Source organism: Cetorhinus maximus, chromosome 7, assembly GCF_964194155.1.
Source record: "Cetorhinus maximus chromosome 7, sCetMax3.hap1.1, whole genome shotgun sequence".
Lineage (NCBI taxonomy): Eukaryota > Metazoa > Chordata > Chondrichthyes > Lamniformes > Cetorhinidae > Cetorhinus > Cetorhinus maximus.
In genome coordinates, this window is record NC_135885.1 from 57,099,486 (window position 1) to 57,125,076 (window position 25,591).

Consider the following 25,591-nt stretch of genomic DNA (forward strand, 5'->3'; position numbering starts at 1 on the left):
AAAAAAAGTGATCCATATATTCTTTGCCTCCATATGTCAGAGTTTGTGTCAATGCTAAGCCCTGCAGTCTCTGGCATCTATCTAGACATGGCCTCTCCACCTTACCCCTTCATGGTGAAGGGCATCCTGGAGGACCACAGATAAGTATTCCTCATGTTTATGTATGATTGTGCAAGGAGACATCACGCACTGATCGGGGTAATGCCTGGCCATGTCAGAGAATCGCAAAGATTACAGGGCTCGTGGAAGCTGATTTTGTTAAAGTGAAATAACAAGTAAATTAGAACAGTGACATCAGGAAATATAACATGAAAAGATTTTATTTTGCATAGGCTTGCATAAACATGCAGCCACAAGTCTGATGCCACAGGGACAATATTAGAGTGCTGCACAGCTTTGAGAGAGTCACACCATCAATATTTGGGGATATTTGGCCAATTCAAACTGATCAATAGTCCTAAAAGGTGTCAATTTTTTTGTGTTCTTCTAAAATAAAACAAATTGCGTTCAATTCTGGGCATGGCACTTTAGGACAGATATGAAGGTATTGGAGAGAATGCACAAAAGATTCACGAGAATGATTCCAGAGATGAAGAGCTTCTATTATGAAGATACAGTGGAGAAGTTGGGACTGTTTCCCTTGGTAAAGAAAAGGCTGAGAGGAGATTTGATAGAGGTATTCAAAATCATGAGGGGTCTAGACAGAGCACAAAGGGAGAAAATGTTCCCACTTGTGAAAGGATCGAGGAGGGTTACAGGGCAAAGGCAAGGGAATGACGTTCGGTGAATTGTTCATTTGGAGAGCTGGTGCAGACATAACAGGCCAAATGACCTCCTTCTGCGCTGTAATAATTCTATCATTCTCACTCCAAATAGCAACTTTCACGGCAGTCTGAAATCAGTGACGTCATCAAATCCAGTAGCGTGTGAGACATGTGACTTGATATTTCATTATAATATATCATTGTGCAAATTTAGATACCTTTTCATGTGAGACCCACCTGGAGGTACTAAGATCATCAGTCTCCAATATACAGAGACAATGTTATACTAACCAAAAGAAAAACACTGCGTAGTTTCACACATATCTCGTCTGGGCAGTATTAATCTAGCAAATCTAAATAACATTCCTTAAACCAAAAATACTCTTGTTGGTTTGGTTGGCCTACGTTACCTTAACAAAATTCAACTGTGCAGTCGATTTCAGAATTCCTATCTTGATCAACTATTTGATAGGGCAAGAGAGCTTGCATCCAGAATTTGTCTATGTAACCTTAATATTTCACCCTGGAAATAGGTGCAGTAATATCCAATTTCTCCCCCTTAATCTTTCACAAATCTTGCTAGTTCTGTAGCTCCAGCTAAGATCCACACAAATATATGAAATATATTCTTGGAAAGGTGTATTTTATTTACATGACGATTGTCAAACACCAGGTGCTGAATTTTGCCCTTGATGGGTGGGCAGGCCCGACCGACTCGGTGGCGGGCGGGCAGCCGATCCCCGCAACGGGCCCTGTCGCCATTTTACGTGGGCGGGCCAATTAAGGCCCGCCAAGCGTGATGCCTGACGGGAAGCCGGGTGGGGGATTCCCCAACTGCGAGAGACCGCTCTTTCGCGCATGCGCCCAAAAGAGCGCACATCTCCCTGAGGCACCACTTAGCCTCAGGGAGATCGCTGAAAGGCTGTGAAAGATTAAAAATAGAACAATAAAAAAATCATTAATATGTCCCCCTTATGTGAAAATGTCACACGAGATGGGACATGTTAATAAAGTACACAAAAACTTTGTTAAACCCGATATCAAACCTCATCCCGCCACTGAATGAGGTTTGTTAAAAAATCACTTACCCGCCTACTCGTTGGGCCCATGCGCCAAGCCGAAGTTCACACAGGCTCCTCAAAATCCTCGTCAATTGGTGACTTAATGACCTTAACATGGCCGTTAATTAATGGCGGGTGCACATTGCGCTGCATAGTGCGCCCACAGACCTAAACATCGCAATGCCACGCGCTGACGTCGGGACGCTCGCACGACATTTTCAGAACTGAAGTGTGGGCCCCGCCACCCGCACGTCAGCCAGAAAATTCAGTCCTAGATGTTGATCTGTAGAAACCTCCCATTATCCTTGAGGATTAAATTAATGTTCAATGATATGACTTTTTTTCAATGTTTTTGTTTAGAAATCCATTAAATGAATTAAATTAAATTAAATTAAGTTCACATTAAATTAAATGTGAAAAACTCCTGTGAATAGATTTGTTACCAGAGTATAAGGATATAATGGAAATGGAATTCATTTTGGAGTATGCTATGACTGAATTCAATAAAATATTCTATGTTAATTAATGACACTGTTTTACCTCTGTACTTAGATCAATGTCAGTCAAGTAGGGTTCACACGGATGAGTTTTTGTGTAGGCCTGATCACTCATTAGTCTACAAGAATGCTGGAATCGGAACTTTCAATGGGTGTGTTATGAAGAAAGCTTGAAACTATTTGTGTTTGTCCATCATTTTGTATATATTGTCTGTCATGTTGTGAAATTTGACCGACATTTTGATTCTTCAGCTGTTGATTACATAATATTTCTGTTCCTAATACTGCAAAATCTTCAACAAGCATTATTTTATTATATTGTATAGCTAATGGATCATAAATCTGCAGTTGAAAAAGCTATGCTAAGTGTAACAACACCAGAAACCCTGAGCGGAATCTTACACCGGCGGAATTTTACTGTCCCACCGAAGTCAATGGACTTTTGAATGGTTCGCCACATTTTATGGCCCCTGCCCTGCTGCAACAGGGCCGTAAAATTCTGCCCATTAAAGATTTGACATTCCAGCAGTCAAGGTTTTGATTACCAGCTTTTTGTAAATTAGCTTGAAAAGTGGCCATATATGTTGAACTCAAATAAAATAACCTTGACAAGTGATTTATCTGGTGAACATTTTAACACTATAGAAACAAAATACTCACTAGTTGGCAGGGTTTTAAAGATATAAAAGTGCTGATTGGAACTCCAAATAAGTTTGAAGCAATGACAATGCTTACCTTTTCTAAAAATGGCAGCCAAGCTGTAACCAGATGCAGGTTCTTTAAACACAACCATTCCCCATTGCGTGCACATTCCTTTAGTGTTTGGACGGCTATATCAGCTTGACCCTGGCCCATAGCCACCTGTAGATGGAAGGAAGAAATACAATTTTTTTCCTCTGCTAATGCCTTTGAAATTTTAAATATTTAATAATCATGAGTCACTAGTTAAGCATAAAGAGAACTGAACAACTATGATTCCGCACACTAAAACTCAGCTGACACTAAACTCAACTAAAGGTAAGATAGCCTGTGCACTGTAATAAATAAGTTTTCTGCTTTTTAGCTAAAGGTTTCTAAAAAGCACAAATTAATTAAATTGCATTATCATGTACTTTAGACATAATTTATATCTCAAGTAAGATCTTTGCAGTCAGAGTTTTTACATGTTATCTATCTATATATTGTTACCTCCAAGGATATACATCCTATCGAAAAGATAGGCAGGTTGGCAGAGGGGGTGGGGTTGCTTTGTTAGTAAGAAATGAAAGTAAATCGATATCAAGAAATGATGTAGGGTCAGATGATGTAGAATCTGTGTGGGTAGAGTTGAGGAAACGCAAAGGTAAAAAAACCGTAATGGGAGTTATGTACAGGCCTCCGAACAGTAGTCAGGATGTGGGGCACAAGATACACCAGGAGATAGAAAGGGTGTGTAAGAAAGGCAAGGTTACAGTGATCATGAGGGATTTCAATATACAGGTAGACAGGGAAAATCAGGTTGGTAGTGGATCCCAAGAAAAGGAATTTGTGGAATGTCTACGAGATGGCTTTTTGGAGCAGCTTGTGGTGGAGCCCACTAGGGAACAGGCAATTCTAGATTTAGTGATGTGTAATGAGGCAGATTTGATAAGGGAGCTTAAGGTGAAGGAACCCTTAGGAGGAAGTAACCATAATATGATAGAATTTACCCTGCAATTTGAGAGGAAAAAGCTGGAATCAGATGTAACGGTATTACAGTTGAATAAAGGCAACTACAGAGGCATGAGGGAGGAGCTGGCCAGAATTAACTGGGAGATGAGCCTAGCAGGAAAGACAGTGGAACAGCAATGGCAGGAGTTTCTGGGAGTAATTTGGGAAACACAGCAAAAATTCATCCCTAGGAAGAAGAAGCGTACTAAAGGGAGGATGAGGCAACCATGGCTGACAAGGGAATCAGGGACAGCATAAAAGCTAAAGAGAAAGCATACAATGCGGCGAAGAGCAGTGGGAAACCAGGGGATTGGGAAGCCTACAAAGACCAACAGAGGACGACTAAAAAAGAAATAAGGAGGGAGAAGATTAAATATGAGGGTAAACTAGCCAGTAATATAAAAGAAGATTGCAAGAGTTTTTTTTAGATATATAAAGGATAAGAGAGAGGAAAAAGTGGACATTGGGCCGCTGGAAAATAACGCTGGAGAAGTAGTAGTGGGGAACAAAGAAATGGCAGAGGAACTGAATAGGTACTTAGCGTCAGTCTTCACAGTGGAAGACACGAGTGACATCCCCAAAGTTCAAGAGAGTCGGGGGGCAGAGGTGAGTATGGTGACCATTACCAAGGAGAAGGTGCTAGGAAAACTGAAAGGTCTGAAGGTGGATAAATCACCTGGACCAGATGGATTACCCCAGAGTTCTGAAGGAGATAGCTGAAGAGACAGTGGAGGCGTTAGTGGTGATCTTTCAGGAATCACTGGAGTCAGGGAGGGTCCCAAAGGACTGGAAAATCACTAATGTAACCCCCCTGTTTAAGAAGGGAGTGAGGCAAAAGACGGGAAATTACAGGCCAATTAGCCTGACCTCGGTCGTTGGTAAGATTTTAGAGTCCATTATTAAGGATGAGATTTCAGAATACTTGGAAGTGCATGGTAAAATCAGGCAAAGTCAGCATGGTTTCATCCAGGGGAGGTCATGCCTGACAAATCTGTTAGAATTCTTTGAGGAGGTAACGAGTAGGTTAGACAAAGGAGAGCCAATGGATGTTATCTACTTGGACTTCCAGAAGGCCTTTGACAAGGTGTCGCACAGGAGGCTGCTCAGTAAGATAAGACCCCATGGTGTTAGAGGCAAGGTACTAGCATGGATAGAAGATTGGCTGTCTGGCAGGAGGCAGAGAGTGGGGATAAGGGGGTCCTTCTCAGGATGGCAGCCGGTGACTAGTGGAGTTCCGCAGGGGTCAGTGTTGGGACCACAACTTTTCACTTTATACATTAATGATCTAGATGAAGGAACTTAGGGCATCCTGGCTAAGTTTGCAGATGATACAAAGATAGGTGGAGGGACAGGTAGTATTGAGGAGGTGGGGAGGCTGCAGAAGGATTTGGACAGGTTAGGAGAATGGGCAAAGAAGTGGCAGATGGAATACAATGTGGGAAAGTGTGAGGTCTTGCACGTTGCTGGAAGAATAGAGGCATAGACTATTTTCTAAATGGGGAGAGAATTCAGAAATCCGGAGTGCAAAGGGACTTGGGAGTCCTAGTCCAGGATTCTCTTAAGGTTAGCTTGCAGGTTGAGTCGGTAGTTAGGAAGGCAAATGCAATGTTGGCATTTATTTCGAGAGGACTAGAATATAAAAGCAGGGATGTGCTGCTGAGGGTTTATAAGGCTCTGGTCAGACCACATTTAGAATATTGTGAGCAATTTTGGGCCCCGTATCTCAGAAAGGATGTGCTGGCCCTGGAGAGGGTCCAGAGGAGGTTCACGAGAATGATCCCAGGAATGAAAGGCTTAACATATGAGGAACGTTTGAGGACTCTGGTCTATACTCGATGGAGTTTAGAAGGAAGAGGGGAGATCTGATTGAAACTTACAGAATACTGAAAGGCCTGGATAGAGTGGATGTGGAGAAGATGTTTCCATTAGTAGGAGAGACTAGGACCCGAGGGCACAGCCTCAGAGTAAAGGGAAGACCTTTTAGAACAGAGATGAGGAGAAACTTCTGTAGCCAGAGAGTGGTGAATCTATGGAATTCATTGCCAACAGAAGGCTGTGGAGGCCAGGTCATTGAGTGTACTTAAGACCGAGATAGACAGGTTCTTGACTGGTAAGGGGATCAAAGGTTACGGGGAGAAGGCGGGAGAATGGGGTTGAGAAACTTATCAGCCATGATTGAATGGCGGAGCAGACTCGATGGGCCGAATGGCCTAATTTCTGCTCCTATGTCTTATGATCTTATGGTGTCCCTACATAAGCTCCCACCCAAGAAGAAATCCAGCAACTGAGGCCTGAACTTTCACTCCCGAGTCAGCGCCATCAGGGAAATTCCCAACTCTGCAACCCCAGCTCCTGGCTGCAGTCTTGATGTATGAGGGTGAGAAATTTGGGTCTGAAACTAGTGTCTTAAACTTAAATAAAGACCATTACAAGGGTATAAAGACAAAGTTGGCTAAGGTGGACTGGGAAAATAGGTTGAAAGGTAAGATGGTAGAGAAGCAGGAGCAGACATTTAAGGAGATATTGCATAACTCTCAAGAAAGATATATTCCTTTGAGAGAGAAAGAAGCGATGAAAAGGGTGTACAATCTGTGGCCAACTAAGAAAGTTAAGGATGGCATCAAATTGAAAGATGTAGAATGCTGTGAAGATTAGTGGTAGCCCAGAAGATTTGGAAAATATAAAAAACACAGCAAAAGGTGACTAAAAAAATAAGAGAGAGAAATTAGAGTACGAGAGTAAATGAGCAAGAAATATAAAAACAAATAGAAGAAGCTTCTACAACTATATAAAAGGGAAGAGAGTAACTAAAGTAAGTCTTGATCTCTTAGAGGGAGAGGCTGAAGGATTAATAATGAGAAACAATGAAATGTCAGAGATTTTGAACAAATATTTTGTATCTGTCTTCACCGTAGAAGACACAAAACGCATGCCAAGAATAGTAGAAAATCAAGAAGCAAAAGGGAGGGAGAAACTTAAAACAATCACGATCACTGGAGAAAAAGTACAAGAAAAACTAAATGGACTAAAGGCTGACAAGTCCCCTAGGCCTGACAGCCTGCATCCTAGGATCTTAAAGGAAGTGGCTGCAAAGATAGCGGATGCATTGGTTGTAATCTTCCAAAATTCCCTAGATTTTCGAAAGGGCCCAGCGGATTGGAAAACCACAAATGTAACACCCCAATTCAAGAAAAGAGGGAGACAGGGAGCAGGAAACTATAGGCCAGTTGGTCTAATATCGGTCATTGGGAAAATACTAGAATCCATGATTAAGAAGGTAGTAGCAGGACATTTGGAAAATCATAATATAATCAGACAGAGTCAACATGGTTTTGTGAAAGGGAAATTGTGTTTGACAAACTTGTTAGAGTTCTTTGACAATGTAGCAAGCAGGGTAGATAAAGAATATCCAGTAGATGTAGTGTATATATATTTCTAAAAGGCATTCAATCAGGTGCCACATGTCACCGTATAAGTGTTTATGGTGTTGGTGGTAATATATTAGAATGGTTAGCGGATTGGATAACAATCAGAAAACAGAGTCAGGATAAATAGGTCATTTTCTGGCTGGAAAAAGATGTGGACTAGTGGGGACCATAAAGATCACTGCTGGGACCTCAACTATTTACAATCCATATGAATGACTTGGATGAAATGACAGACCGTATTATAGCCAAATTTGCTGATGATACAAAGATAGGTAAGAAAGCAAGTACAAAGCATCTACAAAGAAATATGGATAGGTTAAGTGAGTGGGAAAAACACTGGCAGATGAGTATAATATGAGAAAATATAAGGCTATCCATTTTGGTAGGAAGAATGGAAAAGCAGAATGTTATTTAAATGGAGAGAGAGTGCAGAATGTTGCAGCATAGAGGGATCTGGTTGTCCTTGTACATAAATCACAAAAAGTTAGCATGCAGATATATTAAATAATTAGGCAGGCCAATGGAATGTTGGTCTTTATTGCAAGGGGACGGAATAGAAAAGGAGGGAAGTCTTGCTACAGCTGTAGTGGCATTGTTGAGACCATGCGTGGAGTACTGTGTAAAATTTTGGCCTTGCTACTTAAGGAGGGATATGCTTCCAATGAAAGCAGTTTAAAAAAAGTTCACCAGGCTGATTCTAGGGGTGAAGAGGTTGGCTTATGAGGAAAGGTTGAGCACGCTGGCCCTTTACTCATTGGAGTTTAAGAGAATGAGAGGTGATCATTGAAACATAAAAGATTCTGAGGGGGCTTGACAAGGTAGCTGCTGAAAGGGTGTTTCTTCTCGTGGGAGAATCTAGAACTAGGGGGCACAGTTTAAAAATAAGAGGTCTCCCATTTAAGATGGAGATGAGGAGAAATTTTTTCTCTCTGAGGGTCATTAGTCTTTGGAATTCTCTTCCAGAGAGAGCTGTACAGGCTGGATCATTGAATATATTCAAGGCTGAGTTCGGCAGATTTTTGATTGACAAGGGAGTTAAGGGCTACGGGGAACAGGCAGAAAAGTGGAGTTAAGGCCACAATCAGATCAGCCTTGATCTTATTGAATTGCGGAGCAGGATCAATGGGCTGAATGGGCAACTCCTGCTCCTATTTCTTATGATCTTATATCTTCATTCTGCGGCAGACGGCTGTGCCAGCTGCATTTGCACAACCACAGCAAACCAAAGGGTTGCTACTGGGCAACAAGTGCTATCCACTGGCAGCATGGCTTATGACTCCGGTGCGTAACCCATGTAAATATGCACAGCATGAATGCAATAAAATTCATGTCACCACACAATGTGAGAGAGCAGACCATTGGCCAATACTTCCAATGCCTGGACTTCTCTGAAGGAGCCCTGCTGTAGTTGGCAGAGCGGGTCTTATGTCACGAAATCCATTGATCTTCGTATACCTGGGTGCTAAATTGGAGGTCCGTGGAGATTTTAACATTTAAGGTACAGGATGTTCCAATGCTTGTTACATTGGCTCCTGCTTAGTGACAAGGGTGGGACACTCTGGGAGTGTTTTGAGGTCACCTGATCAGTTCATGAACAGCTTTTCTGGAGGCAGTCAGTTTGAAGCAGTCTGCCAGCCAGAAGTGTCACAGACACAGGGATAGGAATAGGTCCCGTTAAGTGAGTTAAAAGAAGGGAGCAAAGAAATAGGTGCCAAATTAAAGAAAGAGCTGCAGTTAGCAGACTGACTCTGTACTGTGGGCCGCTGGGGCAAAGGTACCCCTTTGGAGCAGTGGTGTTCTGCTTGGCACGGCCATAGATCTGAAAGTGTGCTTGTGAGCTACTGTCAGAGTGTACTCAGGAATTCAGCAAGAAGGAATCTCGGAAGGAGAGATTGAAACCCTGTGAGGTGGCCCATTGTTAAAGCCATACAAGTGGGAGCGACTTTTGGAAAGAATTCCAAGGAGAGATCTTCAAAGGTGGAGATTGGAAACCCTCGTGAGAAAGATGAAGTTTTAGTGCGATTGGGTGACTCGGTGTGGGACTATCATCTGGGTGATTTATTGAGAAATTCGTGGAATCTGGTTTTTTTTGGCTGCATCTGTCATTTACTCTGGTGTTCCTGACCACGGTCCATTTGTTAATTCACGTGCTTCATACTTATCCTGAATGTTAGCGTATAAGAAACGTATTGTAAATTGCTTTATCTTTCTGAACTTGTTTATTAAAGTTTGTTTTTGTTTGTTCAAAACCCGTGGAATCTTGTGGCTTTATTCCAAAAGCAGGTGTCTTGAACCTCAAATTTTAACTACCTTAAACAAAACATTATTGATCCCTAACCAGATCTCCCCCCACATCCCAGGACCTGGCCAAGGATAGTAATACTTAAGAATGGTCATGATTTGCTGAATGCTGCACAAGCTCACCATCATGAGGTGATAGGTTTTGTCAGCAGCTATAAAGCAAGTGGCTCAAGAGCAGTCATTGGAACACAGAAGGCAACCTAGACAGCTCCTTTCCATCGAGGCCGTACAACAGGAACACATCTGAGTGCAATACCAGTAACTGCAATTTTCCCATTCATTAAATGTCCCAAGACTTATCTTCCTCCTGTCAGTGGCCACAAAATTAACATCACAAACCAAATTTATAAAACAGATAATTCCATATTGCAAACAAAAGTCAACGAGTTGAATAATAAGCTGGGGCGCCAAGGGCAGGTTCTGTACCCGGAAGTCGGTGGCCTTCAAAACACCCCCGATAACGCGTTAATTGAGGTTTATTCATTCCCAGAGTGGGTTTGAAGCCTTCATCCTGCCCAATCAGTGATGGAGGGAGGGATATGTTGCCTCCGAGGTCATTGGCCATGACGCAGAATGAGGTTGTGGCCATTACTTCAAAGGGCCCCCGGCACGGCACAGTGTTAGGGGTCCCAGTAAATGCCGGTTTTGTCCACAGTTTTCAGGGTCATTTGGATTTCAGCTATTTCCAGACTTCTAAGGTGAGTGTTTATTATTTTGAGTTCTGCTGTCTCCAAACTTTGGCGCAAACGGCGGTTGCATTCTTTTTTAACCTGAACAAGTTTTCCACATCTTTGCATGAAGGAGTTATCTAGCTGTTGCATGTTTTCCTCCAGAGACGTCTGTGCCATTGGAGTGAGGGGAGAAGCAGGGGAGATTAAGGACCAAACCAGCACCTTTATTTAACAAGGACTCCCTCAGTGCCCTCTGACGTGCAGTGTCCAACCGACATGAGCAGCTGATGCCTACCGATGGAAAGAGGAGGAAGCCAAGCCAGACGCATACTGCCTGGGGGGAGGTGGCCGAGCGGGTCAGTAGTGCTGGGCTCATCAGGAGCACATGGTCTGAATGCCAGAAAAGGCTCAATGACCTTATGAGGGTGGCCAAGGTGAGTGAGGTCTCAGTTTGTCCAATCTTGTGTCAGTGCGCTACAGGCCATGCTTCCAAAGGCAGGAGGAAAGTGAGTTTGGCTGGAGCTCCAAGGCAGCATGATGCAAGGACATAGCTGACAGCAATGAAGTCATTGTGCTCTTAAAGCTTTGGTTCAGTTGGAGGGTGGTGGTGTTGGCAGAATGGGAAGTTGAGCATAGCATCCAGGCTGCCCTGCATTTTGCTAATAAAGGGTTAGCGACATGCCATTAAACGGGTTGAAATTGTTAATGAGTGCAACCTTACACATCTCTTCAGGAGAAGTGAGCTCACAATGCCCGTGAATGAGGCTGGATAGGCAGGGCTGTTCCACACCTGGTGGTCCAGAGTCCTTTTGAAGAGGGGGTGCTGACGCTAACAGGCACAGAGTCTTTCAGGACCATTGGCAGTGAAAAGATAGGAGGAAGGCCTGGGTCTGGTGAGATGACAAAAGGCCCAAACAGATAGAAAAGGGGAGAGGGCAAGTGGGAGGTGGATGGAAGGTGAGCATGATACAGTGAAACTTGTTAATATAGTTCAGACATTGAAGCCCTGACAAATTTCATTATCGGAAGCTTTGGATAATCATTCAAGTGTGCAGCACTCTGTCTGCAGAGTCTCATCTCTCATGTTGGATATGAATAATGTTGCAGAGTCTACTGTCATTACACTGATGTGGCAAGGTCTGTGATGCCCACTAACTCCCTGATGTATGTCTTTTTGTCACAGGAGAAGCCTCTTCAGATTACTGTCCTCCAGATGCTGTGCTGTCATCCCCTCAAAGGAGGAGGAAGAACTGTCAGAGAATGCAGCATCAGATCCTCTCCCTGCCCAAGCACCATTGCATTTTCTGGCACCTCGGCAGGGATTATCGTGTCAGACAGGGGGCATGCACAGACTGGTGAGGGCACTTCACATTCGCACGTACAGCTGCTGGAGTGCATGGTGAAGCAGGCCTCGGGAAGTTGGAGGAGAGTTCAGGGTGATCTGGAGACTGATTCCAAGATGGATGATGAACCTCTGGATTCATCAGTGGAGCAGCAGATGCTGGATGTCCAGCGCAAGGTCTGTGAAGATTTAGCAGGTATATACCAGAGGAGTTGCATGCTCTGGCCTGGGTTGTGGAGGTGTCCATCCTGGCCATGTGCACTGCAGTCACTCCCACTCTTCAGAGTGCCAAGCTTCCACCATGATCAGACTGACGACTGAGTCTATTACAGACGCAATCGTCGGTATGCGCTCCAACCTGCATACTACCACAGGGGCCCAGATACAGGGTGAGAGGGGAACTGGGAGCATGGGCACAGACCAAACTCCTAGGACATCACTGGTTGGCAGAGAGGACTAGACGGACCTAATGATGGAGAATGAGCAGCAGCTGCCGCCATCTGGAAGCACCTCTCTGAAAGTGGCAGCATCTCCTCTGTCCATCCGCCATTGACACCGTCCTCAAGCAGTGTCGCAGCGACTGAAGATTCTCCTGCCTCTCAGCAATGGTGGGCCGCTCAAGGTCGCAGCTCTATAGAGGATGTCTGCCAAAGTCATCCAGGGCAAGGGAGGTGGCAGATCAGCTGCCTCTCCAGTGTAGCAACAAGCGAGGGGGGATCATTGCACCAGGGCGCTCATAAGCACATCAAAAAAACTCCACAGTAGAGGGACACATGAGTGAGTAGCTAATTGTTGTGTTTGTAAATATTCATGGCACATTTGTAAATAAACCCTTATCTAAAACATCTGCTGATGTTTTAATATTATAGTGCAACTGTGGTACTTGTACTGGGAGGGAGAGGAAAGTTTGATAATATTGATGCAGGGAAGGAGGCCTCATGTGTTTATGTTCAGAAGGGATTAGTGTGTTGATATGACGGTGACAGGATTTGTTCATTGAACATAGAGAAAGGTTTGTACATTGCGACTATGCATCTCTGTTGCAGGACATTTGAGACTAGAGATATCTCTGCCTTAAGGCATACCTGGTGTCACAGCCATCCATGCGATCACGGCCAGGGCCTCTGACCTGAATGTCACTGTGTTCCCTCATCTCATCCTCACCCTCGTCCTCTGAGGAGTGGTCTCCTATCTGCCATGCCCTCATCCTCCAGGGCAGCCCCTCTTTGGATAGCTAGTTATGGAGAGTGCAGCACACCATGACCATCAGGGACACAAATGAGGGAGCATACTGCAATGCCCCTCCAGATCTGTCCAGGCTTCTGAATATCTTCTTCAAGAGACCAATGGTCTGCTTGACAATGGCCCTGGTGCTTCCGTAGCTCTCACTGTGCCTCCTCTCCGCCCCTGTTCTGGGTACCCTCACAGACGTCATTATCCATCTTTTCAATGGATACCCTTTGTCGCTTATGAATATCCATCCAAAACCTCAGGGCTGCTGAATAGATCTGGCACCTGTGAGTTTCTAAGGATGAATTAATTGTAGCTGCTGCCCAGGTACCTGGCGCAAACCTAAATGATCCACTGCTGATGATCACAGACCAGCTGCACATTCAATGAGCGGAAGCCCTTCCTGTTGATGAAGGTATAGAGCTGTCCAGCAAAACCCCTTATGGCGACATGAGTACAATCAATGGCTCCCTGCATCCCAGGGAAACCTGCAAATTGTGCAGCAGGTTGTGTTATGCCACTGAGGTCTCGACAGGCTGTCTGAAAGGAGCCTGTCGCAAAGCAGTTGAGCATTACAATAACTTTCAGAGCTACAGGCACCAGGTGCCCACCAACACAGTGACAAAAGATCGCCTCTTCGAGGATGTCACAGTGATGTGACTGTGGTTCTTGATAGCCTGAGCCTTCTCTTGCATCGAGTCTCTGACATTTGTAGATGGCTTACACTCTGCCTGTAGACTCGAGCAGCTGTATAAGGCCTTCTGCAGCTCTGCTGAGGATCTATGCTCTTCTTCCTCTCTCTCTCCTCCTCATGCTCCTTTCTTCCTCACTGGAAGTTGTGTCGCCCACCGAGACCACAATGCCCATTTCTCTCAGATACTTTATAGCCCTGGATGATGGCCAAGAACTAAATAGAGCACTCAGCAGCCAAGAAAGAGCCTCTAAATCATATGATTTGGAAACGGAAACTCTGCTCATTGAATTAAGCACTCCCAGCAGTTATAGATCTCCAAATTGCTAAACTGAGACTCAGGGCTCAGCTGAAGCTTTTAAACCCACTCTAACAAGCTTCGTCTTAAAAAAAATGGGAACCAGATATGGCATGAATCTGACTCTGTAGGCGTATTATTGCTGACACACTGTATTAGGGAGTCAGTTGGGTCATTAGTGATCTTAAATGCCGAGTTAAATGAAATTTAAATAACACGGGCGGGTTCCCAATTTTCAAGTCCGCTCACCTTCATATTATAATAAACGGGTGCGATGACGTCGAGTATGCCACCTGATGTCATCACTCCCGATAATACGTCCCTGGATGCCGGGAGCATATTATTTAGCCCAATGAGTCAGCCTTGTGCAATCCCTTAATGCCCATCTTCCAACAACCAAATCTTACATTTATATATCACCTTTAATGGAATGAAACAATGCAAGGTGCTTTAAAGGAACTTTACCAAACAAAATTTGACACTGAACCACGCCAGGCGATATTATGACAGATAACCAAAAGCTTGGTCAAAATGGTAGGTTTTAAGGGGTCTCTAAAAGGAGGAAAGGGAGGAAGAGCAGCTGAGAAGTCTAGGGAGAGAATTCTGGAGTTTAGGGCCTTGGCAGCAGAAGGCATGGCTGCCATTGGTGCATCGATTAAAATCGGGGATGCGCAAGAGGACTGAATTGGGAGGAGCTGAGATATTGTGAAGGGTAGCAGAGATGGGAGGAGATTACAGAGATAGGGAGAGATGAGGTCATGCAGGGGTTTGAAAACAAGGATAGGAATTTTAAAATTGTGGTATTGTTTTACCGGGAGCCAATGTAGGTCAGCGAGCACATGGGTGATTGGGAAATCAGATGGTGCAAGATAGGACACAGGCACCAGAGTTTTGGATGATGTCAAGTTTATGGAGACCAGCCAGAAGTGCATTATAACAATGGCATGAATGAACATTTCAGCAGCAGCTGAGCATAGGCAGAGGAACAATCAGGCAATGTTACACAGGTGGAAATAAGTGGTCTTAGTGATGGTGCAGATTTGTGGTCGTAAGGTCATTCCAGGGTCAAATATAACTTTAAAATTGCAAACAGTCTGGTTCAGCCTCAAAATGTTTCCAAGAGGAGAGGTGTAGTCGGTAGCTAGGGAACAGTGTTTGTAGCAGGGGCTGAAGACAATTGTTTTAGTTTTCACAATATTTAGTCAGACAAAATTTCTACTCGCCTAGTACTAGATTTCAGACAGACAAGCAGTCTAACAATTTAGAGGCACTGGAGAGGTTGAGAGAGTTGCTAGTGAGGTAGGGCCTGGTGTCTTCAGTGTAGGTGTGGAAACTGATGATGTGTTTCTGGATGACGTCGCTGAGAGGTAGCATGTGGATGAGAAGTAGGAGGGGGCCTAGAATAGATCCTTGAGAAGTATGAGTGGTAATGGTGTGTTATTGGGAAGAATCACAGAAGGAGCGCAGAAGAAACCATTGCAGGTGATTTTCTGGCTATGACTGGAGAGAAGAGCATGAACCAAGGTAAATGCATTCCCACCCAGCTGAACAATAGTGGAGAGGCATTGGAGAAGTGATGTAGTCAACCTTGTCGAGCAGGCAGGTCGAGAAACATAAGGAGGATTAGTTGTTCCAGTACAGCTACAACACTGGCATCTACCGACAATGTCAAAAATTGCCCAAGTATGTCCTGTATTCAAAAAGCAGGCCAAAAAAAACCTGCTCAGTTACTGCCCCAACAGTCTACTCTGCATCATCAGTAAAATGAAGGAAGGGGTCATCAATAGTGCTATCAAGTGGCACTTGCTTAGCAATAATCTGCTCACTGACACTCAGTTTGGGTTCCAACAAGGTCACTCAGCTCCTGACCTATTACAGCCTTGGCTCAATCATGGACGAAAGAGCTGAACTCCAGAGGTGAGGTAAGAGTGACTGCTCTTGACATCAAGGCCGCATTTGACTGAGTGTGGCATCAAGGAGCCCTAGCAAAACTGGAATCAAAGGGAATCGGGGGAAAATTCTCCACTGGTTGGAGTCATACCTAGCACAACGGAAATTGGTTGTGGTTGTTGGAGGTCAATCATCTCAGTTCCTGGACAACACTGCAGGAGTTCCTCAGGGTAGTCTCCTCGACCCAACCATCTAGCTGTTTCATCAATGACAATCCTTCCATCATAAGGTCAGAAGTGGGGATGTTCACTGATCATTGCACAATGTTCAGCTCCATTTGTGACTCTTCAAATACTGAGCAGTCCATGTCCAAATGCAGCAAGACCTGGACGTTGAATCCCCCACTATCAAGATCCTGGGGGTTACCATTGGCTGGAAACTGAACTGGACTAGCCATATAAATACTGTGGCTACAAGAACAGGTCAGAGGCTAGAAATCCTGTGGCAAGTAACTCACCTCTTGACTCCCCAAAGCCTGTCCACCATCTACAGGCGCAAGTCAGGAGTGTGATGGAATACTCTCCACTTGCTTGGGTGAGTGCAGCTCCAACAACACTCAAGAAGCTTGACACCATCCAGAACAAAGCAGCCCGCTTGATTGGCGCCCCATCAACAAACATTCACTCTCTCCACTACCGATGAATAGTGGCAGCAGTGTGTACCATCGACATGATGCAATCACCAAGGCTCCTTAGGCAGCACCATCCAAACCACGAACACTACCATCTAGAAGGACAAGGGCAGCAGATACATGGGAACACCACCATCTGGAAGTTCCCCTCTAAGCCACTCACCATCCTGACTTGGAAATATATCGCCATTCCTTCACTGTTGCTAGGCCAAAATCCTGGAACTCCCTAACAGCACTGTGGGTGTACCTACACCACATGGACTACAGCGGTTCAAGGCGGCAGCTCACAATCACCTTCTCAAGGGCAATTAGGGATGGGCCAGCGAAGCCCTCATCCCATAAATGAATTGAAAAGAAACATTTGTCATTTGTGCCTTTGCTAAGAGATGTTTAAATGCTGTGACAAGGGAGACATTCAAATAAGGAGCTCCTGGAAAATTGGGCACAGAATTGAAGGTGACAGCACATTCAAGGACTATGGAGAGTAAAGGGAGGTTGGAGATCAGGTAGTGGTTACCAGATTGGAGACGGTCAAGGGTTTGTTTTTTCAGATGAGGGGTGCTGATGGCAGATTTGAAGAAGGGGACAGTACCTGGGGAGAGAGAACCATTAACAATATCAGCTAACCTGTAAGTCGGGAAGGGAAGTTATGAAATGTGTGCCTTTGCCTGTCCGAGTGCCTTGGCCCACTGTTATCCCAATAGCTGCAGCATAGCTGGTAGAAGGTGGTGACTTTCCGTGAAGGGGACTACAGATGGCCATGAAGGATGACCTTGAGTAGCTCTGGGCCTAGAAGGCCTGGCTGCGGACTGTACCAACTTGGAATGGGCTGCAACAGTCTGGCCTGGCTTGTTAACAGACAACAGCAAGGACAGTGCTGAAGTGGTGGGGTGGCGGAATGAATGCTGTCTTCTTGAGAGAGGATACACCCGTTCTGCACATTTAGAGTAAAGCTTAATCATTTTGGCTTTAAAATGTAACTTATTTATATGGATTTTATTCTTAAAAATAAAAACAGCTACATGTGTTAAAATATGTATATGGTCTATCTCATGCTATGTGATTGTAAATCAAGCTCCTAATATAGCTCCAATATGAATTAGTGTAACAATTACCATAGCACAATACACAGTCCTTGCATTCCATTTTTATAACCTAGGAATTATTAATTAGCAAATAAACACTTGATGTGCTTCCTTGATACTACTCTGACTCGTATTTAACCAGATGCATTAACTGTTTTACAATAACTGGGTTAATGCCTGTGTTAAACAGTAAACAAAGGATCATCATACGAAGGCATTAAATGTTAATATAGCCAAAAGTATTTTCTAGGCCAGTTACTGTTATATGTCAATAACTGTTTGAGATCATTAGAACTCTTGCTTCTGTACCTCATGAAAGTTTTCTCTGCCAATAGTTTCACTGGCCAGCTCTTGAAGTTCTTGGGAAGGATCAGCACCAGGCGAAATAATAATGAGAACTGGCTCAGTTGCCAGTGTCTCAGTTAAAAGACGCTTCAGATTCAAAGGTGGTGGGGACAACTCTTTCATTCCTAAAAGAAAGCAAATCCTGCTTAATATCTCAAATGATGGTATATAAACTAGTTACTGAAATCAAAACAAATATAAAGATACACAGGGAGTTTGTTAAAAGTTTCTGTAAATATAATAGTAAAGGAAAAGATAAGGAAAACATGGTTTGTACATTTCCAAACACCATAATGGTAAAGTCATGCAAGATTTTACCACCATAGATAAATCATAACATACTGCATAGATATAGAGCTGTCTGCTGCCTGATCATTTGTATGTGTATATCTGCAAGGTTAAGTTGAAATATAACATGCCACTTCTGGCACTGACAAGCCAACATACTTTTTTAATAAAACCAATGTGAGGTAAAGGCCAGTTGTCTTTTCATATAAAAAAGCAGGTCACAATCAGAAAGTCTCATGTAGTGTGGTGTGTTACAGGTCAGTCGGGAAGTCGAGTTGCTGTGGCAACATGCACTTCTTTCCATGCATGTTGTAATCTGGATCTACTGTTACGAATGGGATGGGAGGAGTGAGCGAATTAACCAGCTGCACTACTCCACAGGCCGTACCATTAATTTAAATGTTGAATTTTCTCACCAAAATGGCCAATTGTTTACCTATTCTTCCAGTACCCAGGGGAAAGGAGACTCTGACCAGGCTTCTTTCAAAAACCTTAGAACGAATAATTCATGATAAAACAAAACTCCTTTCAAACAAGTTTCAAGAAATGGTTGACACACATTGTAATCTGGAAGTGTAACTAATTAACGCTTTTAAACTTCCCCAGCACACACACAGACACACATACACAGACAAACAAAAGACACACAGGTAGTCTCTGCAGTCTGGCAGATGGAAAAAAAATTATTTGAAAGGAAAAAAAATTGAAGTTCACGGAAGTTCGATGCTGTCGGTCTGAAGCTCCCTCATGCCGCTGGGCCCAGTAGGTGTCTGGGAGTTCACCAACGATGCTTCAGCATGGAGGACAGTATAGCTGGACCAATTCCTCCTGTCTCAGCAAGCGAGTCCAAAATTATTCAGACAAACTACACTCAGTTGAAGATTATCTGGCTACAGGCTGAGAACCACACACAGTTTCACAAAGCAGAGAGGGAGGAAGAGTGGGCTAGTCAGTTCTCAGCCTTTCCCCAACAAGACTGAAAGCAAAACCACACATTCAAACTTAAGGTTTGCCTCTGCAATGTGATTGCCTTTTTGTCTTCGAGCTTCTCATTAATTAAATGACTTTGCAGTTCAAAATGAACAACTCCTTCTCAAGTACCACATAGCTCAGATGATTGTTTGGAAGAGGCCTGCTTGTTGACAGTTCCAAGGTGAACTTATGACCCTGTTAAAAAAGTCTTTTGGGTAGCCTCCAATATCCAAATATTGCAATGTCCTTCTATATTTTAAAATATAAAATCCAGTTTAAAGAGATAGGATTCCAATACTATGGATTTTGATGGCAGAGGCTCCAATTTTCTTTCAATCACATGGCAAACCAGGAATTGCACCCACTCTTACCGCATGCAATTGGCACATGTTGGAATAATTTGCAGGTTAATACTCTACCTGTTTGGCTGCATTATGAACACACCTTCCTTGGGCATCAAATCTTGGGGGTGGGACAAACCCAGAAATTCTGAATCAGAGGCAGGGCCCTAACCACAACCACAAGACCTCCACAAGTCTCATGTACTTGCTAGCAATTGATAAGTATGCTAGTGGTAGTAGGGCATTTAGAACATCATAATACAATCAAACTGTTTACAATTTATATAAATGACTTGGATGAAGAGATTGAAGGGATGGTTGCCAAATTTGCTGATGACACAAAACAGGTTGGAAAGTAAGTTGTGAAGAGGACATAAGGAGGCTGCAAACAGATATAGATGGGTTAAGTGAGTGGGCAAAGATCTGGCAGATGGAGTTTGTGGGAAAATGTGAAATTGTTCATTTTGGCAGAAAAAAAAAGAAACATATTATCTAAATGGTGAGAGATTGCAGAGCTCTGAGGTGCAGAGGGATCTCAGTGTCCTAGTGCATGAGTTACAAAAGGCTAGTATGCAAGACAGCAAGTAATTAGGAAAGCTGCTAGGATGTTATCATTTATTGCGAGGGGAGTTAAATACAACAGTAGGGAGGTTATGCTTCAGTTGTACAGGGCATTGGTGAGACCACATTTGGAGTACTGTGTACATTATTGGTCACCTTATTTAAGGAAGGATGTAAATACGTTGGAAGCAGTTCAGAGAAGGTTTACCAGCCTCATACTTGGAACGGGTGGGTTGTCTTATGAGGAAAGGTTGGACAGACTAGGCTTGTATCTGCTGAAGTTTAGAAGAGTAAGAGGCGACTTGATTGAAACATACAAGATCCTGAGGGGTCTTGACAGAGTGGATGTGGAGAGGATGTTTCCTCTTGTAGGAGAATTAGAACTAGGGGTCACTGTTTAAAAACAAGCAGTCGCCCATTTAAAACAGAGATGAGCCAAATTTCTTTCACTCAGAGGTTCAGGAGTCTTTGGAACTCTCTTGCTGACAAGTTGGTGGAAGCAGAGTCTTTGAATATTTTTAAGGCAGAGGTGGATAGATTCTAGGTAAGCAAGGTAATAGGTTATTGGGGGTAGATGGGATGCAGATTTCAGGTTTTTATCAGATCAGCTATGACCTTATTAAATGGTGAAGCAATCTCGGGGGGCTGAATGGACTACTCCTGCTCCTTGTTTGTATGGTCGCATGGCGTTGGGGGTAATATATTAGAATGGATATAAGATGGCTAACTAACAGAAAACAGCAGGGATAAATGGGTCACTTTCAGGTTGGCAAACTGACTAGTAGGGTTCAACAGGGACCAATGCTGGAGCTTCAACTATTTACAATCTATGTTAATGACTTGCATGAAAGGATCATGTGTTTCATAGCTAAATTTGTTAGTGATACAAAGATAAGTAGGAAAGCAAGCTGTGGGGAGGACACGAAAGCCCAAATTTTCAGTCGAGCTGAGTCAGAGGATCTTTAAAAATGGTGGGACACGATTCCAGGATTCCTGCCCCCATTCCTATTTCTGGTAACTTTTACTGGCACGGGATAAGGGAGCAGCTAGCAAGCCCACATGCAGCATTCCCACCCTTGCTGGCTCCATCGTGCGGTTGTGCATTTCAAGCCCTCCCTCTCAGAATATTGATGGAGTCATGCCCATTCTGTTAGCAGATGTAGTTCATAGCGCTTCAGAAGAACCGTGCACCATGGTGAAATCCTAGGCATGAGACGGGAACTGACAAAACAGCAATTCAACTTTCCCTTTGAAAGATATTCACCTCTTACCTTCTCATAAAGCTGTCAATCATTCACAGATATTCATAGTATCAATAACAAAACGCAATTATGCACTTCATACCTTGTGTAAATCACTTACAATCTTGTGTAAATAAACACATAGACATAAAAAAAACTCTTCAAAGATAGATCAGGTTATTACCAGGCCATCTGGAAAAACATATGTCTGGCCATCAGTGGAGTCTATTTTTTTTGATACAGTCGCCAGATAGTCTCATTATGAATGCTTGGCTAATCTTCAAGAATGGCTAATGCATTTGGCTCAGCAGGCAATGTTGACATAACTTTCAGGGGAGTGCTAGCCTTGTTTGATTGGTACCTTTATTACCTTGTAACCACCTGGGGCAGAATTTAATAAGAAGAGCATGGCTCCTGACAGCGAGACCACAAGTGGGCACCACAGCCTCACAGCCTCTATCCCCCTTGACAGTTTTCAGGAAGTAACTCTCCTACGGAAATAGAAAACCTTCCCGCTTGACCAAGTAGCCTGGACAGAGATCGCGGAGCAGGTAAGCAGCTGTTGGTTTAGACGTGAACACGGGTTCAGTGCCACAAGAGGATGAACAACCTCCTCCGATCAGCTAGAGCAAGTGACAATGTGGTGCTGCATCAAAAGGCCTCTCATCAGGTTATCAAACAATGGGGTTTGACAAGTTGGGAGAGAGGCCAGGCTGGAAAATATGTGGTCATCATCAGTGTCACATGGCAAAAGAGGCAAGACTGTGTGAAGGTTGTTCATGATAAGGTAATTGGCTGCCAGTTAGAATGTGTGGCCAGTTATGTGGCATGGGGACAAGGGAGTTAGGTGACTTTTGACATGCCACTAAGCCTCCACTTTGTCATGCTGAAGGAGACCTTCAATGCCAGAGAGAGGGCCAAGACTGGATGAGGAGTGGCCGACCTGAGTTTAATGCCATGTGTGGAAATTGCGGGCAGGGCAGCCGGTCCAGTGCAGATGGCGAGGCTGGATTAGACAGCCATCAAAGTGAGAATGCCTCAAAACTGGTGTTGAGACATCGGCACATTAGAGACACGTGGGAAACTGTGGTTTCCTGATAGAATGAGCCTCTCCTTAATGCATTTCCTGTTCTCCACTGCAGGACGTTGCCATAGGCTGAGAAGGCCCAAGCTCCTAGAAGAAAGCAACAACTTCACCACTGATGATGAAGGCCAAGAACTCCAAAAGAATGCACCGCCATTTGCCACTCCCTTATTCTCCACCAGTGCAGTTACTCAGTCTCAGAGGGTTATGTATAGAATCAGGGGCACAAGCAGGTGATCATTTCACGGACACGCCCCAGCAACTGAGAGAGGCTGTGTCAGCCAAGATCTCTGGCAGTAGGAGGATTTTCGGGGTTCAGGCTGATGCTAAGCCCCAGGCTGATGATGGGCCTCTGGTCTGGACCCTAATAAGCCTTCTGGAGATACAGAGACAGGCAGGGGAAAATCTGGTGGAGGTGCCAGAGATTATGAGGAACCTTGCATGGACAGTGGAGGAGTCCATGCGGGGCTTGAATTCTGCCATGGCTCTGGCATATAAGCACATATGGCTTCCTCCATGGAGAAATTGCCAACTGCCATGGAGAGCCAGCTTTATCATGCAATCCATATGCGCAAACACCTGTATTCCATCACTCTCTGGCCATGGGCTCAGTACAGTAGTGGCTAGGTGAGTAGGGAACAAGTCACCTGGACCCCCCCTTCCAGGTGCCCCTTCTCCTCAGGGATACAGGGAGGTGCCATACACACTAAAAGAGAGGAGGACCATCAGTCAGCCGCTCTGGTGGCAGCTTCTCAGGGTGAGCGGTCACTCCTCATCCCCTCTGCTGGTGACCCCAAAAGCTCTAGCAAGCAAAGCCAAGGAGAGCTCCATGCAGGAGAGTCCCAGTAGGCCAGGGCACTCAAGGCCTCGGACCACCAGAGGACGTCCGCCAAGGTTATCACATGCAATGGGGCATCAGCATCAGCAACCTGCCTCCTCATCAGCTACTAATTTCAAGGTCGCACCAAGGCGTGGTGGGCGTATGCGGAAAATTAAGACATTTTGAGGGCACAACGGTGTTGAGACACTGTAAATTTAAGCACTTATGTTTTACACATATATATATGTGGATATATACATAGAAATAGAATATTTTGTTCATATGATTATTCTGTGCATCACATGCATTTTTTGTGACACCCTCATTCAGAGGGCATATTGCATTGTCACGCTTCATGATTGGCATGTTGACGATTGAAGGGGACGAAGGGACATCTGACTTGTGTAGACAACAATATGGTGGTGTATTAGAGGACAATCTTTTTTAAATGGCAATGTGTGTGGCTGGATTTGTATTCTCAGGGCAATGTGACTTGGCTGAACATGCAGCACCTGCTGGCCTTCCCATAAACGATGTGCCAAGGAGATTGGTCAAGGTCACTTATGAATGCGAGAAATGATGTGCTGCTCATGGACTCATGGTCCTCTCACTGTGGGCAAGGAGCATATAGATTGGTCAGAATGGATTCATTAACTCATGTGCCAGTGTGAGGTCTGTATCCTCGGGGGGCAGTCATCTCTTTTTGTCATGTGTGATAAAGGTCTGCTGCCCTTGGCCTTCTAAGAAGTAGAGGACAGATGGAGGCCGGTAGAGGTGGATGCACATTCAGAGTAGGCAATGGTTTTCAGCCAATGTACAATGTACAGGTCAGTGCCTCATTCCTGGGCAAAATGATTGAAGATGAGGTTGTCTCTGTCAGCCCTGGCATGTTTCTCCATGGCCCTGGCATCTTACAGAGGTGCTGCAATATCTCTATCCTCTTCCTCATATTCCTTTCTGTCATGACAATCTGTGGAGGAGAGTAGCTCCTCCATATCCTCGCATGACAATTCCTCTCCCCTTTGCAATGCAACGTCGTGCAATGCAGAGCAGATTATGGTAACTCTGTACACCCTCTGTGGCACATATTGCAATGCTCCAGTGGAGGGTCAAGGAATTGCAAGTGCATTTTGAGCTATCCTATGGTATGCTCTGTGATTGCCCTTTTTGAGCATTGTGCAGCATTAAAATGCTCTTCTGCGGGGCTGTGGGGATGACACACTGGCATCATGAGCCATGTTCTGAGGGGATAGCCCTCGTCACCCAGGACCCAACTTTGCATTTGGGCAGGGGCCTCAAATAGCTTTGGTAGTGTTGAGTTGTGTAAAATGTATGAGTCCTGAGAGCTCTTGGGAAACAAGCATATACCTGCATAATTTTTTTTCAGGTGGTCACAGACTGATTGAACATTAAAGGAGTGAAACCCTTCCAATTTACAAATGCAGCTGGCTGTTCCCGAGCAGTTCTAATGGCCACATGAGTACAGTCAATTACACTCCGTACTTGTGGGAAGCGCCTGATGATTGCATTGTGTTTGTTTCAATATTTTTTTCAATGTTTAAAACATTTTTTTCAATGTTTCCTGGGCACTCCAACATGAAAGCTCTAATTTTTTATTGCAATAACTTGATTGTTGTAAGATTTCTGCCGACAATTCTTTTGGTGAGTACTTGACAGGTTGATGAGTGAAGAGAATTTATGCAGCATATGGGTGGGGTGCCAATAAAGTTCACTTTGTGATACAGCATGAAATGGAGCTTGCTTGATTATGATTTGCCTTCCACCTCCCAAGCTGTAGCCACTGGAGAAAAATGTTGTAGGATAGGCTAAAGAACACACAAGATGGGCACTAAGGACTTGAAGTGCGATTTATAATTATTTCTGCTAACTATTAGTTAGAGATGAAGTTGGGTTGTTAGATAAACTTGCTTTTGTTCTGGATTTGATGATTGATGTTGTAATGAAGTGACACTTAAGGCTGGACTGAAGGAAAGTAATTAGATGGTGGTGATAAGGATTCATGGTGTTGGAGCACGCAGCAGGTAAGCAGAAATCTGGATAACTGCTCAGGAAGGTATTGCAAAGCTCCCTCAGAATGGTTCACGCAGCAGGAGCATGGTTTGAGCACATCAACTATTTGATAATTTTTCTCATGGTGACATAGGTCTCATTGTAGGCCAGCTCTGCAGCTGTGCCCAGGTCAAGGGTCCCATCCAGAGTGGGTATCCCCTGTCATCAAATATATAGTTTGTAACTTAACAATGTGATAGGATTAAAGAAAACACAGAGAACTGATGCAGG

General features: G+C 44.2%; 1 protein-coding gene across 2 annotated transcripts in view; it reads right to left on the minus strand.

Annotated features, from left to right (window-relative positions):
* The window catches only part of dync2h1 (dynein cytoplasmic 2 heavy chain 1), a 766,235-nt gene that overhangs the window by 234,018 nt on the left and 506,626 nt on the right, over positions 1-25,591 (minus strand). For both annotated transcript variants that reach the window (XM_078545532.1, XM_078545531.1), the window contains exons 77-78: positions 17,948-18,108; positions 3,058-3,183 (exon numbers count right to left, since the gene is read on the minus strand). In XM_078545532.1, the coding sequence (XP_078401658.1) occupies positions 3,058-3,183; positions 17,948-18,108 (287 nt within the window). The remainder of the gene's footprint in view (positions 1-3,057; positions 3,184-17,947; positions 18,109-25,591) is intronic.